Below are 16475 nucleotides of genomic sequence, written 5' to 3' on the forward strand. Positions count from 1 at the left end.
CTTGGTGGTAATTTAGGGCTGTAGGAGGATGTGATGAAGCATAGTAGTAAATGGGATTAAAGGCTGAGGTGGAAGATATGAGAGAGGAGTTCTTCGAGTGATTGCATATGTCCATTCCACTGTATGAGTGTGCATGTCCCGAGCATAGCTGCCGGAAATTATCCCATCAGGGTACCTGGCCGGTCGGCTCTGGCGCCCTCTGGTGCTGCACGTTCACAGTGCCGGTATAAAGGGCCCAGCTGACTCCGCGCCCCGTCAGTTTGTTCTTACTGTCCAGACGGTTGCTGGAACTGCTGTCCTTGCTGTGACAGGTTGGATCACGAAACCCACTTGGCAGCTGCCACCCTGTGACGTTGTGCAGTCTATATGGTTTTATAAAAACATGATAAGTGAATATAATGTAACTGGGATAGTTTTAGAAAAATATGGTAATAAGTGAATATAACGTAACTGGGATATGCTTCATGCAAAAGGTCTCTTGTAAGGTATCATTACAAAGCTTATAATCTACTGAGTATGATCATCCGATTTGTATAAATGTACCACTCTTGTATCTAAAACTAGAAATATAAAATATAACTCTGAGGGTCTATTGTAATTATGTAAAGTGTGGGCCATTAATGATGGTTTGGAATCTTGATGACTTCCATTAACAAGGACCATTATCCACAGATGGCTGTGTTTACCTGTGAGTCTTCCTGTATATGTGTGTGCTGGCAAGTGGGTAATGAAGTCTTGCAGTGACATGTGATCATGTCACCTGAACTGGAATCCATCTTTAACCTGGTGCTTTTCCAGTGGGGGGGGGTGGAAACCCAGAGGGACAAAGGGTTCCCGCCTTATGCAAAAGATATATAAAGGGGTGGAACAGAACAAAGGGAGAGAGGAGCCATCATGAAGAATCCCCTAGCTATCACCTGAGCTGCAACAAGAGCTGTACCAGGGGAAAGAATTGTGCCCAGGCCTGGAAGGTGTCCAGTCTGAGAAAAAACTTACTGAAGCATCTCTGAGGGTGAGATTATCTGTATTTAGTTTGATTAGACAGATTTGCGCATTTTATTTTATTTTGCTTGGTGACTTACTTTGTTCTGTCTGTTACTACTTGGAACCACTTAAATCCTACTGTCTGTATTTAATAAAATCACTTTTTATTTAGTAATTTACTCAGAGTATGTATTAACACCTGGGGGAGCAAACAACTGTGCATATCTCTCTATCAGTGTTATAGAGGGCGAACAATTTATGAGTTTGCCCTGCATAAGCTTTATGCAGGGTAAAACGGATTTATCTGGGTTTAGACCCCATTGGGAGTTGGGCATCTGAGTGCTAAAGACAAGCACACTTCTGTGAGCTGTTTTCAGGTAAACTTGCAGCTTTGGGGCAAGTTATTCAGACCCTGGGTCTGTGATGGAGCCAGACGGGAGTGTCTGGCTCAGCAAGACAGGGTGCTGGAGTCCTGAGCTGGCAGGGAAAACAGGAGCAGGGGTAGTCTTTGCACATCGGGTAGCAGCTCCCAAGGGGGTTTCTGTGATCCAACCCGTACCAAGACTACCCCTGCTCCTGTTTTCCCTGCCAGCTCAGGACTCCAGCACCCTATCTTGCTGAGCCAGACACTCCTGTCTGCTCCAACACAGACCCAGAGTCTGAATTACTTGCCCCAAAGCTGCAAGTTTACCTGAAAACAGCTCACAAAAGTGTGCTTGTCTTCAGCACTCAGATGCCCAACTCCCAATGGGGTCTAAACCCAAATAAATCAGTTTTACCCTGTATAAAACTTATACAGGATAAACTCATAAATTGTTTGCCCTCTATAACACTGATAGAGACATATGCACAGTTGTTTGCTCCCCCAGGTATTAATACATACTCTGAGTTAATTAATAAGGAAAAAGTGATTTTATTAAATACAGAAAGTAGGATTTAAGTGGTTCCAAGTAGTAACAGACAGAACAAAGTAAGTCACCAAACAAAATAAAATAAAATGCGCAAATCTATGTCTAATCAAACTGAATACAGATAATCTCACCCTCAGAGATGCTTCAGTAAGCTTTTTCTCAGACTGGACACCTTCCAGGCCTGGGCACAATTCTTTCCCCTGGTACAGCTCTTGTTCCAGCTCAGGTGATAGCTAGGGGATTCTTCATGATGGCTCCTCTCCCCCCTTGTTCTCTTCCACCCCTTTATATATCTTTTGCATAAGGCAGGAACCCTTTGTCCCTCTGGGTTTCCACCCCCCCCCTCACTGGAAAAGCACCAGGTTAAAGATGGATTCCAGTTCAGGTGACATGATCACATGTCACTGCAAGACTTCATTACCCACTTGCCAGCACACACATATACAGGAAGACTCACAGGTAAACACAGCCATCTGCAGACAATGGTCCTGGTTAATGGGAGTCATCAAGATTCCAAATCACTATTAATGGCCCACACTTTGCATAATTACAATAGGCCCTCAGAGTTATATTTTATATTTCTAGTTTTAGATACAAGAATGGTACATTTATACAAATAGGATGACCACACTCAGTAGATTATAAGCTTTGTAATCATGTTTTACAAGAGACCTTTTGCATGAAGCATATTCCAGTTACATTATATTCACTTATCATATTTTTATAAAACTATTCCAGTTACATTATATTCACTTCTTATTATGTTTTTATAAAACCATATAGACTGCACAACGTCACACTTGCTACAGCAAGATTTTCTCAGTGGTCTTTGTTTTCTTAATAGTTGTATATAGTTAGTGTTTTAAATAGTTTTTAGTCTTAGTATAATTAGTTTTTTTCACTGTTAGCGGAGTTTCGTCCATTCCCAGTGCTGAGGCATGCCTCAGTCACTGGGTTTCAAGCCCTGTTTCTCCTGCAGCAAAGCTATGCCTTTGAGCAACCTGCACTCTGGTTGCCTAAAGTGCTTGGGTGAAGCTCACATTGGGGATAGCTGTCAGATCTGCTGCAATTTTAAACCCTGTAGGAGAAAGGACTGGGAGGCTAGGCTAAAGTTCCTGCTGTTGGAGGTAGCGCTGAGACCTTCCTCCAAGCTGTGCCAGTCAGACTTAGCATCAAGCACCTCAGCATCGGTGAGGAGCACTGCTCCCACCATGCAGGAGTCCCAGCACCATTTGCCTTCCCCAGTGCCTAGGCAAAAGCACAGGAAGCTGTCAGCCGAGAGGGGACATCCCCGACTCCGAAGAAGGCCAGGCATGGGAAGCAGAGCGGATTGTGACCTAAGTCAGGCCACTCCTCTGCCTTGGCATTGCAGTCAACACCTTTGGCTTTGGCCCTTACACTGGCACTGTTGAGTCTGGTACCAGAGAAACCATCAGTGCCAGAGGGACGGTGCAGCACCAGTGCCATTGCAGCCATCCAAGCCAGAGACATGTGCTGTCACTAGAGACCAGCTAGCACTCTTGGTACTGCCATTGCCAGTAGTACAGGAGTCGGTGGCATCGGTACCAGGGGCAGGAGGGACCACGTAGTCCCCACTGGCCGCTTGGTTCCGGGCCACGTGGTACCGTCTAGAGGAAAACTGACCATACTCGCCCCAATGAAAGCTTCCCACCAATATCCGGCACTGGTGGCAATCGCAACTCCATGGCCACCAGAGGAGATTTGTCATCAGAATCGGAGGTTGGGTCATACTCCTTTCGGCTGAGGAGTATGACCCCCCCGTTACTCCAGTCTCTACCCTACCATGGACTACAGCATGGGGAGTGCCATCAAATGCTTGGCCTAGTGGTCACTGGATTGATAAGAACATCATTGGGAGGCCTACTACAGAGGTATTTGAACAGCCTCACAGGTTTCAAAAAGCATCTCTGTATGAAGATAGATGGATATGTAGGGGGTTTGGAAGATGTAGGCTGAAACATTACTCACTTTGTAGTAAGACTGATCAAAAGCCTGTAATTTGTGGCAGCTGTGGCAAACATTTCAGTTACATATGCTGCAGTTCAATCTGAATCGTGTGAGTGCATTGTCTTCAGTATACAAGAACTTGTAGATGAGCACTTCAAGAGATAGTTAATTCTGTTGATTAGAGAAAAATAATTTCTTGTAACTCAGTGAAGGGGAGATAAATATTTTAGTTCTTACTTTATTTTTTGTTATGCTTATGTGCCAAATCTAAGAATGCATCCATACACTTGCTCCATGGTCATTGATAGCAAGAGAACTCGGGACTTTCGGTACCAAAAACACAAGCCTGTATACCGATCACTAAAGGGGAGACATGTTCATATATACTTAGCCAGTGTTATTACAATATGCTTATTCAACTAAGTGTACTTTTCTTTTTAATTAAATGTAGTTTGTATATTTTGAATCTGTTTAAAATGGTTTAATTTGTCTTAGAATAGTTAACATATGTAAGATCCACTTAGTTGAAGGCCTGCTGCACTAGCACTAGGGCTAATCACCTCCTAATTTTTTTGTTTGTTTAAGAAATATTAATTAGAATGGTATCTTGCCCAAAATGGGAATCCAGTCAGGTGATGGGTGTGTGGGGATCTGGTGGGGTGGAATGGCATGGCAGTGAGGGGAAGCTAAGTGGGAGCATCTCCTAGGGTTCTCCTCTCAATTCCTCTTTTCCTCGCCTTGAAAAAGGTAAAGGGCCCTTTCATGCTGTTGCTCTGTCTTCCCAGTCTCTCTTCTGTCCACACTCTTTCCCTTTGGGCCTCACATCCATCTCTTTATCCTGTATTTATATGTCTGCAATCTCTTCCCCTCTACTTTTCTCTTTCAACCTTCTGGAAACACTCTACAAGCATGTATGTACTCTGTACCGTCTGACTTCCCCAGCTGGTGTATCTGCCTCTTTCTTTGCATTGCAGTTTAGTATCTTAAATCACCTGATATGTCTAAAAGTGTATTGGCAACCTGAGAATCTTATTACAATATTGTCCAGTTTGTATTTTGTGATGGACTAGGCATTTTAAGCTGCCATATTGCGGTAGTTCTATTTAACACTGTAGACGTACACAGCTTTTAACAATCTGCAAAATATGTAAAACAGAAAACCCAGTTCTTACCCTGAAGAGTTTACAGTCTAAGCACATAAGATTGCTTGGTGTCAAATCAATAAAGTATCATCTATATATTTTGAGTGCCCTAAAGCATGAGGAACTGTGCACTTATCAGTTCTTACATTTCAAAATGGTTTAACCTCTTAGAACATTTTAATCGTGTCATCCTTTGATTTAGTTAGTTAATTCTCCTATACCTGCAATGCAAGGAATTTATTTAATGGAGATGGTTAAATTAAATGAATAGGTTAGTGACAAACCAGTTGGGAGTTAATCAACTGAGTAAAACTATTGGGTGGCTGTGTAAGCAGTCTGGATTTGAAGGATTTTATACTAATCACAGCTAAAGAGCTACAGCTGCTACATGTCTTTATAATAATAGAGTTAAATAGCAGTTAATTTTGTAAGAACCTTGGGCACAGTTTGTATAATGCAGTTCACAAATGTCTAAGAAGAGGTCCTGACCTTTGCAACTGAAACCCCAAAAAAGTTACTCCTGGAGCTTTGCCTAGTTGACATAGTTTATGATGCTGGACTATGAATGAAGAATTAAACACAAATGGTGTGTCATCTTCAAGCTCCAGTGACATTAACCAATCAGTGTTTGCCAGATAAAGGAGAATAAAACTTATAAGGAAAGACATGATACTGCTTAGGAGTATCTGAAACAGTGGAGAATGAAAATACATGATTTTCAAACATTATTTCACTTTGCTTTTTAAATTGTGTTTTAAGACTATATTTAACAGCTATGTTAAAAACTCTTGGAAGGAATTAATTTTGAAGTGTTGTATTGCTTCTTTTAATGGGATGTTTGAAATTGAAAGAGTTTTTAAAACAGTGCCGTAAATTTAAATGTACTGTGGGGAACAAACAAGACTAGCAGGGAGTTGGAATTAGATGGGTCTTCTCCATATCCAAAGTCTATGTTCCGTTGGTGCCCCACTGCAAAATCTGCGACCTTCTGTATAAATTTCAGTATTCCCTTCATTTTCAGCAGAAGGCTGGCAAATGGAGGTAAAACTTTATGATCCTTCAGTATTTCAAAAAGCGTTGAAAATAAGTATAATAAAAAATGTGAAACTAAATGACTTCTCATTTGACTATATTTGTGCACTTTTAGTTTTCAGCTCAATGTGTAAAGTGTGGATTTAAAACACGGTAGTGTGGATTCATAAGGTGAGAATCGATCACAAGCATCAGAGGATGAAATTCAGTAAATGTTTTAATAATGAGATTGGAATTAAAGCCAAAAATGAACAATAACGGAGGGACATATAATTATCACTTGTGTCACTCTACCAATAAAAGGCTATAAATATTAATGTCAATTAATTTGTCACTCTCTTCTTAAAGAAGGATCTAGGATTGAGGTCACAGAATGTGGCATGTGTAATGTGGCAAACTACTGTACAAGTGGTATTTGATTTGCATGACTTTTAAGGGTTGCTGATGAAAATAACCTTTAGAATACTAAATAACTTGTTTTAGTACGTGACTTTGAATATCCTTGATTGTCTCTGGGACCAAAAGTTGTTATTGTTGCAGGGCCTTATTTCTTTTACTTCAGAAAAGTAGCTGAAACACATGCTCGCTCACTGTAAAACTAAATATAACAAAGTATCATCTCATTCTTTCTCTTGGTGTCTGCCTTTTTATTACTTTTTAAAATCCTAGACATGCAAAATCCTTAACTTACCTCCCCACCCCCCCTTTGTAAAGGGATCTGAGCATAGTGGCTGATACACTTGCAAATTATATATATATATGTGTGTGTGTGTGTATATATATATATATGTGTGTGTGTGTGTGTGTGTGTGTGTATATATATATATATATATATATATGCATGCAATATGATTTAGTTAGAGATATATATTTAACACTGTTTAGATTTTAACACCCAGTAAAAACAGAAGATTTAGATTTGAAGCTGAAAATGTTGTTTTTACTCTGATAAAATTCACATCTTTTTGCAAAATGTCAACTCAGATTTTGAACCATAGTGCAAAATGTCATTGCTTTTTGGTGTTTGTCCTTTAACATAAAATTATTCATTCAAAGTTTTTAGTATTGTGTAAATATTTGTATTTTTCATATAAATCATTATGCCATTAAGGTCATTTTATCCTATCTTCATTTTTTTATTGTATCTTAAAACCAAAAAGGACACCAGTAATGCCAATCTGAGTTTCTAAGTGAAATACATTTTGTGGGGATTTTTCTGTAGTATGTTTAATCACCAGCTCTGTTTCATTCCGCCCTTTGCACGTGTAGTAGTAGATAGAGCTTTTTTCTGTCAGAACTAAATAGGATTTTGTTAGGATAGAAATTTTCCACATCACATAAATCCACTGTAACTGCCATCCTCATCTCAGGAAAGTGCTAAGGATTGAATATGTATGGGCACTAAATTATTCACTTCTCCTTAGAGGTTAGGCAAGGGGTGTCTCTGGGCTGTAGTTGAGTCATATTGGGGAGTGCATATGTTCTGTTTTTGTTTTGTGGCTAAATGACAACCTTAGAAAGCGAAGGCCTCCAACCTGGCACCTTTCACATCAGCACTATAAGAAGATTTTGAAATGCATTATAAATACATATTAGTAATATACTTGCATCATCAGCTGGATCAAACTTAATTGTGATTGCTTACTTGAAATTTAAATAGCAAAATTATTTTTTTTAAACTTTTGGGAGGGGGAAGAGGATAATTGCTTGTGGGATGAAGCAAATTAGTAAATATTTATATTACTATAGCATATAGGGGCCTGGTTATTATTGGGGTTTCACTGTGTTTATACAAACACAAAGACAGACATGCACCAAAGAAGCCTTGTTAAAGAAGACAAGCAACATATAAAGGATGGTGGGAGAGGGAGGCCTTCAACTATATAATTTTTAATAACAAAATAATATATTTGTATAGTTTTGTAATTAATTATTGACTTTCCTGGAGGCCCCTCAGCTTAGGCAACATACAGTGGCTGATTTTTAAAACTTTTTTATATATAGTTATCATGGCAGAAGTGGGTCTTGAGGAACAAATCTGAAGAGCGAAAAGAGTACTAGCAATCCAAATCAGTTTGGGATGGGGCAGAGAGATTTCCTGTACACAAAGCTGGCATCACTTGCAAAGCAGAAGGATGGGGAGGGTCAGAGGCAACACAAGAGATAAAAATGGATTCTTAAGAGTGGAGTAGTGTGAATGAATGGCTTAAAGTTAGGAGACGAGGTTTTAATTGGATACCGTGGAAGAGGGGGAGATAGTGGAGGGATTCAGAGAGACTGATTATGTGGTGAGAGTAATGTGCAAGGACATGTCAGCCTAAAGCAGATTCTTGATCAAGATATAAATCTCTGAAAATGAATATACAAAGGAAATACAAGAAAGCCACTTACAAGTGTCATTAAAACTGAGGTAATGAAACATATTGAAAAACAGTCCTACTGTTGAAAACTGTAGATATTTTTATGCATATACTTACATAGAAAGTTTGTTTAGGAAGCAGTTTTATGTAGGCTGTGAAAGTCTGCATGTACCCATTATGATGATTAAAACAAATCATGCTCTCAAGACAAATGGTGATCTTCACAGGGTAAGATTCCAGAGTCAAAGTCCAACACACAAGTCTCTGCTCCAGTAGGTATTATTGGCATCTTATAGAAACTTGACTAACCATGAAATACACTATTAAATGGTTTTTGTATCATACATGTTGGATTCTGTACATGGTGGCAGCCATTTATAATCATGTTTTCATATAGATTTCCAAACTTTGTGTCTATCTTGTTTCGGGGGGGGGGGGGGGGGGGCCCATCCTTTTTTCCGTCCCAATTACTATTTCCCTCTAACATTGTTGGCTGCACAACAAAGATCTGCCAGATTATTAGTTTTCCTTCAGCCTAATGGGCTGCTCTCATATTTTCCATTCTGCATCAGTTGCTTGTTTAGCTGCTCATTTAAATTCTTTCCTTTTTTATTAACGCAGATAGGGTTGAGCTTTTGCAGAGTACATTAGGCAGATCAGAGGTGGTCTTTTCAGTAGAATAGTCGGAATTCCTGAACATAGTTTTGCCATGATATTGTTTGTTTTAGCTTGCTGTAGTGCTATTCTTTAGTCTTGCTTGTGGCCGAATATGGTATGCTTTAGTCATGTTGTTGCTATAACTTCAGAGTTACACCCTGAACTCAAGAGCTGGAAGTGACAGTGAGATAAATGTGAAGTCTGTTTTTAAAAAGGTGGTTTTGTTTGCTTTTTTAGTAACTCGACAGTTCTATCTGTACATTGAGGATCTTCAAGAAGAACTGTCAAATTGTTTAGACCAAAACATTTGGTCTAATTTTAAAATAAGTATCTGTAAACTGGAGGGGTGGGTATGTAGGTCAGATGTTATTTTAAAAATTGAAAACAGATTTACTACATCCTGCAGTGATTGTACTTTTTTTACTTTTCAGCACATCTGTGCAAGTTTTTAAATACTGTATTTAAATATTTTCTAATTGAAAACTATTTTTTAAAAAGGAAAAGAAATGCACTATTCTTTCACTGAGCAACTGAACAAAGTGTGCATTAACTCTTTATGCTGGATTTAGATAGAAGCACTATGTGTAGTGGTGAACCATTTACTGGTTTTAGCTGAAGTTAGCTAAGAAGCACCATTTCCAGAACAGTGCTGACATCACTGGTGATTCTGGTACAAAGAATTCAACAACAACAAAACCTGTTAATTTCAAGCTCCATTTAAAACACACAAAAAAGCTGATGTGTGCCAAATGGAAGAGAACAAAATCATGATGGGAAAATATTTTATTTTCAAGCTTCAAAGAGTGTCACAGTGGAAGTGAAAAAGCATAATAAACCATGGGAAAAGATGATTGAGTTGTTTAAATGATAGCCTAACTGCAAAACGATTATTTTTAAAGTCATGATGCTGAGAGGGATTACAAACTCTATAGCTCCCTATAGTAGGAATTATCTGCCTCAATATAAACCATGAACAATGCATGCAAATGTACAGTGATGCTCACCTTATCTACACCTGTGATAAAGGTCTTAGCAACAGTTTTATAATTATGCTGCTTGTACTCACATGCTACCATGTTGTATTAGGATGATCAGTCACAAAGGCACATGCATGTGCCCACAGAATGTTTTAATCCAGTGCCAAATTGCTGTTCAGTGCACCTGTTTATTTGGGTTCTGTGCATAGACCAGCCAGTGCTCTAATGATCTACCACACCAATATCAGTCCACAGTTGCAAGGAGGTTGCAATCTAGTAGAAATCAAGAGTCGAGAATATTGTAATCTTTTGTACTATTCTAAAATATTTTTAACAAGAGACTAGCTACAATGTTAACATCACTCATGCATTGGCAAAAGCCATTTGAAGCCTAAAACAAATATGGTCAAGTTAAGAATCAAAACCCTTTATTAGAGAGCTAGTGTAACTTTTCCCATGCAGTCTACTGAAAAAATAGACAAAACAGCTTTAACTCATCCATCAGGAAGAAACCCAGTTACATGAGATACACAAACTTCCTGGGAAATGTTGAATATCTGCTGCTTAGTGGTTGCAATAATCTGCTGTCATTCAATAAATAAGCAGCATTCTGAGAAGCTGTGATAGTCCTGGGATTCACTAACAGGACCACCAGCTCTGTAAACCTCCGAGAGAAGCATAGTCCAGTAGGTTTCAGCTCACCTATCTTGATAAAATGAAATATATGGACTTATCAAATTGGTTGATCTAACTGTTTTGTTCTGTCCATAAACACTCTTCTTGTATGCAAGCTATGTACATGATTTATTCAGTGTGTTTGAGACTTAGCTTTTCCTCAGTCATAGTATACTTTGGTGCTTTAACTTCCCATCTTAGTTCTGCTCTTCCTGATGCTCTGTAGAGAACACCAAGTTGCCTTTATAAATGAAGGGGAAGGGGTGAGAGGGGATTTAAAAAAAAAACAAAAAAAGTCCGTAAAAAAGTCTAAATAATTGAATCTAGACACTATTTGATCAGAATGCTGTGAATACTGCACAGAGGTATTTGTAGTTGAAAAACTTTGTTCTTTTTTCCTCCATAAGAGGCTGTGTTTACCAAAGCTAAAAGAAGTTTGTTAATGAGAAATAATTTCTTTTGACTTTCTTTAGCCCTGACAGCTGCTGCAGGAAGAGGGAAATTGGAAGTATGCGAGTTACTGCTTGAACATGGAGCTGTTGTGACAAGAGCCAACAGGAGGGGAATCCCTCCACTTTTCTGTGCAGTGAGGCAGGGACATTGGCAGGTGTGACAAATGCTCATGAATAAAATGAATGATTATGGGAGATGTTTCTTGAATTTTAAAATTGTTCCTCCATCTTTATGCATGTAATAAATGGCGCAAGTGTTCAGACATACTTAGTTCCCAAGGAAAACCTCACCACTTGAGTTATTTAAGATGGGACAAAGCACTTGAAATTACCGCGTCTTTCTGAACTAGAACATTTTGCTTCCTAAACTGGGAGCAGAGGCAGCATAGGAGTTATTACGCTGGCGCTGTACTAATGGAAGATCAACCTCTTATTGGGGGATTCTCCCCTGACTTGCTACCCTTGGTGGTGTGTTGCAACATGGCACAAAGCGGCCCTAGCAGAGTAGAAAATCCTAGACTTAGAACTGCAAACGAAGTTTTAAATTCATCATGAATTATCAGACTGAATATAAGTAACACATTATACATCCCATTCCTAAAAGGCCATTAGTGCATTTCTAAAAATTAAACTGCTTATCTAAGTTTAAATTTTATTTTCAGATTGCTAAAATTCTGTTAGATCACGGATCTGATGTGAATTTAAGTGACAAGCAAGGCAGGACACCACTTATGGTGGCTTCTTGTGAAGGACACTTGAGCACTGTGGAATTTCTACTTTCCAAAGGTAAAATCAATAATTGTACAATTGCACAAGGGATTTTTCTGTATATTTAATTACAGGTACACAAGCTAGATAATTTTTCAGCAGCAAGTACTTTTCATAGTTTTCAATCATATCTTATTTGCAAACGGTATGCCGGACTATACAATAAGGTTTATTTTATTGTAGCTTTTGATGGAGATTAGAGGAAGTGAAAGGGTTTTTTTATTACTCATATTTTGAAGTTCACATCAAATTTTGGTTTTAATTTTAAAAGTTAAACATGGAACTTTAATTTTTAAAAAACCCATTTGCGTTTTATTTCAGGTGCAGCCATTTCATCCCTGGATAAAGAGGGGCTGACGGCACTGAGCTGGGCCTGCCTAAAGGGCCATAGGGGAGTGGTTCAATATTTGGTTGAAAAAGGTGCAACAATAGATCAGATGGACAAGAATGGACGAACACCCTTGGATCTGGCAGCTTTTTATGGAGATTCTGATATTGTAAGTAAGGTTAATTTGTAGAAAATCCTCTAAGCCAACTTTAAACTTTCACAGTCTGAACTGGAATCTGTCAATCAAAATGTTAATGAAGGAAGTGTAGGCAGGTAGTTATGTGGCTTAACTTCCTTCTTTACTTAGAACACTTAGACCTGGACACCAGTGCAGGTGTTTATGCAGAAAAAGCATTTTCCAACAGATTTTTAGTACCTAGATAATTGTACTAGAAGTTCAGTGTTCTTCAAGTAGTGTCTCTATAGATGCTCCGCTTCAGGTGCACATGCACATCATGAGCCCTTGGTCAGAGATTTTCTGTTATATCCCCCCTCGTGCCACACATCAAGGCAACATAAGGCTGCATGGGTGAACCGTTCTCAGTTCCTTCTCAACTGTCTCAGCCTGAGATGGAGTCTTAGCATGTCCACCTTGAGCATGTGTCAGCTATCTTGTATACAGTTTATACTGAAGTTTGTTTAGTATTAGTTATAGTTAGAGATAAGTAGCAAGAGGATTGTTTTGTTGTTCTCTCTCTCCCTGAGGGAGCTTTATTCTCCTGACAGGGCTCCCTCTCCTGACGAGAGACTGTATCTGTTAGCGACGGCCTCTCTGTGTCCGTTGCTTGGGGAACAGAAGTGCAAGTTTTGTTTGGCCCTCAAATCCAGGGCAAGGAAGAACAGGGAGATTAAGCTGAGACTGCTAATGGTGGAATGCTCCCTTTGACCAACTTCTGAGGGTACATCTACACTTAAAACGCTACAGTACTGTAGCACTTCAGTATAGACACTCACTACAGTGATGGAGGGGCTCACCTGTTGTTGTATTTAATCCACCTCATCGAGAAGCAGTAGGTAGGTTGACGGAAGAGTTCTTCTGCTGACCTGGCACTGTCTATACTGGGGGTTAGGTCAGCATAGCTACATCTGTCAGGGTATGTTTTTTTACACCCCTGAGAGATGTAGCTATGTCAATGTACGTTTTCAGAGTAGACGATCCCTGAATCAGGTCAGGAAACCCACCCCCACCTGTACCCCTGTCTCTGGATAGATCCAGTGCTCTTTAGACCTTGGTTGCAGGCTTCCCCTAAGGAAGGGAAGCTTTTGGAGAAGGGAAGGTTCCAGAAAGAGGACTCTCATCTTAAGGAACCAGCTCCTAAAATACCCAGGTTCCCTGTGAGATGTATGGTCTTGAAACCTCTACCTCTTGGCTCAGTACAGCAGAGGCAAAGGACTCCTCCTCTGGGACTGGCAGGGCTGGAAAGTCCCACAGCTCGAAGGAGAGACATGGTTCTGACAAGGCCTCTGTACCATCTTCAAGGGACAAGGCAAGCAATCATGCTGCATGTCTGTCACGGATTCCGTGACCTCTGTGACTTTTTCAATGGCCGGTGCGGCTGACTCCGGGGCTGCCCCGGGGGCCAGCAGCAGCAGTTTGGATGTGGGAGGGGGATCAGGGCCGAGGCAGGGGTTTGGAGTGCGGGGCGGTGCTTACCTTGGGGGTGTCCCTGCAGTTCCTAGGCAGAGGGGTCAGGGGGCTCTGTGTGCTGCCCCTGCTTGCAGACACAGCCCCCTGCGGTTCCAGGCCAATGGGAGCTGTGGAGCTGGCACTCATGGCGGGCGCAGCCCGCAGAGCCCCCCTGGCCTTCCCTCCCCCTAGGAGCTGCAGGGACATGCTGCCGCTCCGGAGAGCTGGGCAGGCAGCCTGGCAGCCCTGCCAACCCTCCCCACCGCCCAGCACCAGTGAGGGGTCCCAGGCAACCCCCTCCCCAGCACCTGTTGTGCCCCTGGACTGGCCCCCCAGAGCACTCCTGGCCCAAGTTTTAGTTAGGGGTATATAGTACAAGTCATGGACAGGTCACACGCTGTGAATTTTTGTTTACTGCCTGTGACTTGTCCATGACTTTTACTACAAATACCCGTGACTAAAATGAAGCCTTAATCATAAGCACTCCGGTCTGGCACCATCTGGCATAGCCCCGCTGTCCGTACCTATCCATTCAGCATCCTTGGTACTGAGCAAGCAAGGGTGCCACACACACCAGCACCTGCACTGGTACAGCCCCAATCAGCAATACAGTCTGCTTTGGCTACTGCTTCAATACCGATCCCTTACTTGGTACCACAAGAATTCTGATACCCTAAGGCCCTGTCTGTAACTGACAAAATGAAGTCCCTGCTCCTCATGGGTACTGAGTATCTCTTGGTACTGACACCCCGATCTCCAGATCACCATCGTCCTCTGGTACTCAAGGAATCTCGACCTTTTCTGTGTGCTCCCCCATTGGAGGATATTGATGAGGATGAAGAAGACTTCCAGTCAGTCTCTTCTATTTCTGTATAAGGTTCTCTGACATAGCCTTATAGGAATCCATTCTTTGACCGTCAGAAGGAAGATCATCATGCTTGGCAACAAGGATGGTGAACCAACCCGGCATGCCACCTGCACTTCCGTATGCCCCCACTCCCCATGACTATATTGAGACCCTGAGTTGCTTATTGGCAGCAATTCACAACAAGTGCTGTCTCATAGGGAAGCGAGATCTGTACAGTCCTCTCCTCCCCATCAAACCCCTCTCCCCAACAGGAAGAGACATCTGAGGAGCAGGAGGTCACTTCTCAAACACCTATTTCATCCTTGTCTCTAGACAAGGTGGTTATTGCCCCCACCACCTTTCATGGCTGACCATTTCCATCAGTTTCATGACCTTATAAAGAGAGTAGCTGGCACTCTTCAGATTCCATTCATAGCACAAGCTGCTGGATATCCTGCAGTCACCAACACCCTCCAGGGTGGAGTTACCCATTAAAAAGGTGCTCCTGGATCCAGCTAAGACTGTGTGGCAAACACCTGCTACCGTTCCACCAACGTGTAAACAGGCAGGTAAGAAATATTTTGTTCCCTTAATTACTCTGATTTTTTTTGTTCTCCCACGTCCCCTCCTGTCCACCCAAACTCCCTAGTGATGGATGCGATAAATTAGCATGGTAAGTAACACTTCTGGAAAGTCTACTTCATATGACAAGGACCAAAAGAGACTGGGCCTTTTTGGATAGAAGTTCTACTCATCCGCAACCCTGCAATTTAAGATCATGAACTATCAGGCAATCATGGCCAAATATAATTTTACAAACTATAATAGATCTACAGCCTTTATTGAACATCTGCTGCAGAAACATAGGGAACAATTCCAGTCCATCATTTCACAGGGCCAGAACCTCTCTTCAAACATCCTTGAATGCTGTGGACACTACTGCCAGGAACATCTTCGTGGTGGTTGTTATGCACAGGGCATTTTGGCTCCAACTCTCGGGGATTCTGAGAGAAGTTCAGAAAACTGTTGAGGACCTCCTCTTCAACAGTGATAAGCTTTTTTCTGAGACCATGGATGAGTCCTTGTACACACTAAAGGACTCTAGGGCTACATTATGATCACTGGTCATGTACAAATAAGAGAAGATTTACTAGGTTACAAACTGCCCAGAGATGGTGTCCTGCTCAGTTCTCTGGATTCCATAGATCCACTGATTATCCTAGAAAAAGACTTAATTCCATAGAGAGAGTGCCATTCACTTGCGCTCCATGAGCACTCAGTCATCTTCAAAGCAATAGTTCTGACGGGTCAGTCACGGGATTGAATCCTCGCATGCCTCTGGTTTTACAGCTGCATCCATTTGCCCACCTCCCCCTGCTTTTAGAGACCTCCTTTCCCACTTCCAACATGCTTGAAGGTGGATCACTACAGACAAGTAGGTCATAGAGGTCATAACATTGGGCTATGCCATCCATTTTACATCCCTCCCTCTCTTCTTCCCTCCCCATTTCCCCATCCCTTTTTAGGGACCCCGCTCACTGGTTTTATTGAGACAAGAAATGAACGTTGTCTTTCAATAAGGAGCAATAGAGACAGTTCACCTCCTCACAAGGACAAAGTATTTCCTTGTGCCAAAGAAGGATGGAAGATTGAGACCAATCTTGGATCTAAGACTTTTAAACAAATTTGTAAAATCTCAGAAGTTCAGAATGGTGACTAGCAGCTATAATTGCTTCACTAGAGGAAG

General features: G+C 41.2%; 1 protein-coding gene across 1 annotated transcript in view; it reads left to right on the forward strand.

Annotated features, from left to right (window-relative positions):
- TANC1 (tetratricopeptide repeat, ankyrin repeat and coiled-coil containing 1) overlaps positions 1–16475 on the forward strand; it is a 198753-nt gene that overhangs the window by 164624 nt on the left and 17654 nt on the right. The window contains exons 18-20 of the mRNA XM_026647491.1: positions 11180–11313; positions 11821–11944; positions 12248–12423. Of these exons, the coding sequence (XP_026503276.1) occupies positions 11180–11313; positions 11821–11944; positions 12248–12423 (434 nt within the window). The remainder of the gene's footprint in view (positions 1–11179; positions 11314–11820; positions 11945–12247; positions 12424–16475) is intronic.

Source organism: Terrapene carolina, unplaced genomic scaffold (genome assembly GCF_002925995.2).
Source record: "Terrapene carolina triunguis isolate 2854851 unplaced genomic scaffold, T_m_triunguis-2.0 Scaffold62, whole genome shotgun sequence".
Classification (NCBI taxonomy): Eukaryota; Metazoa; Chordata; order Testudines; family Emydidae; genus Terrapene; species Terrapene triunguis.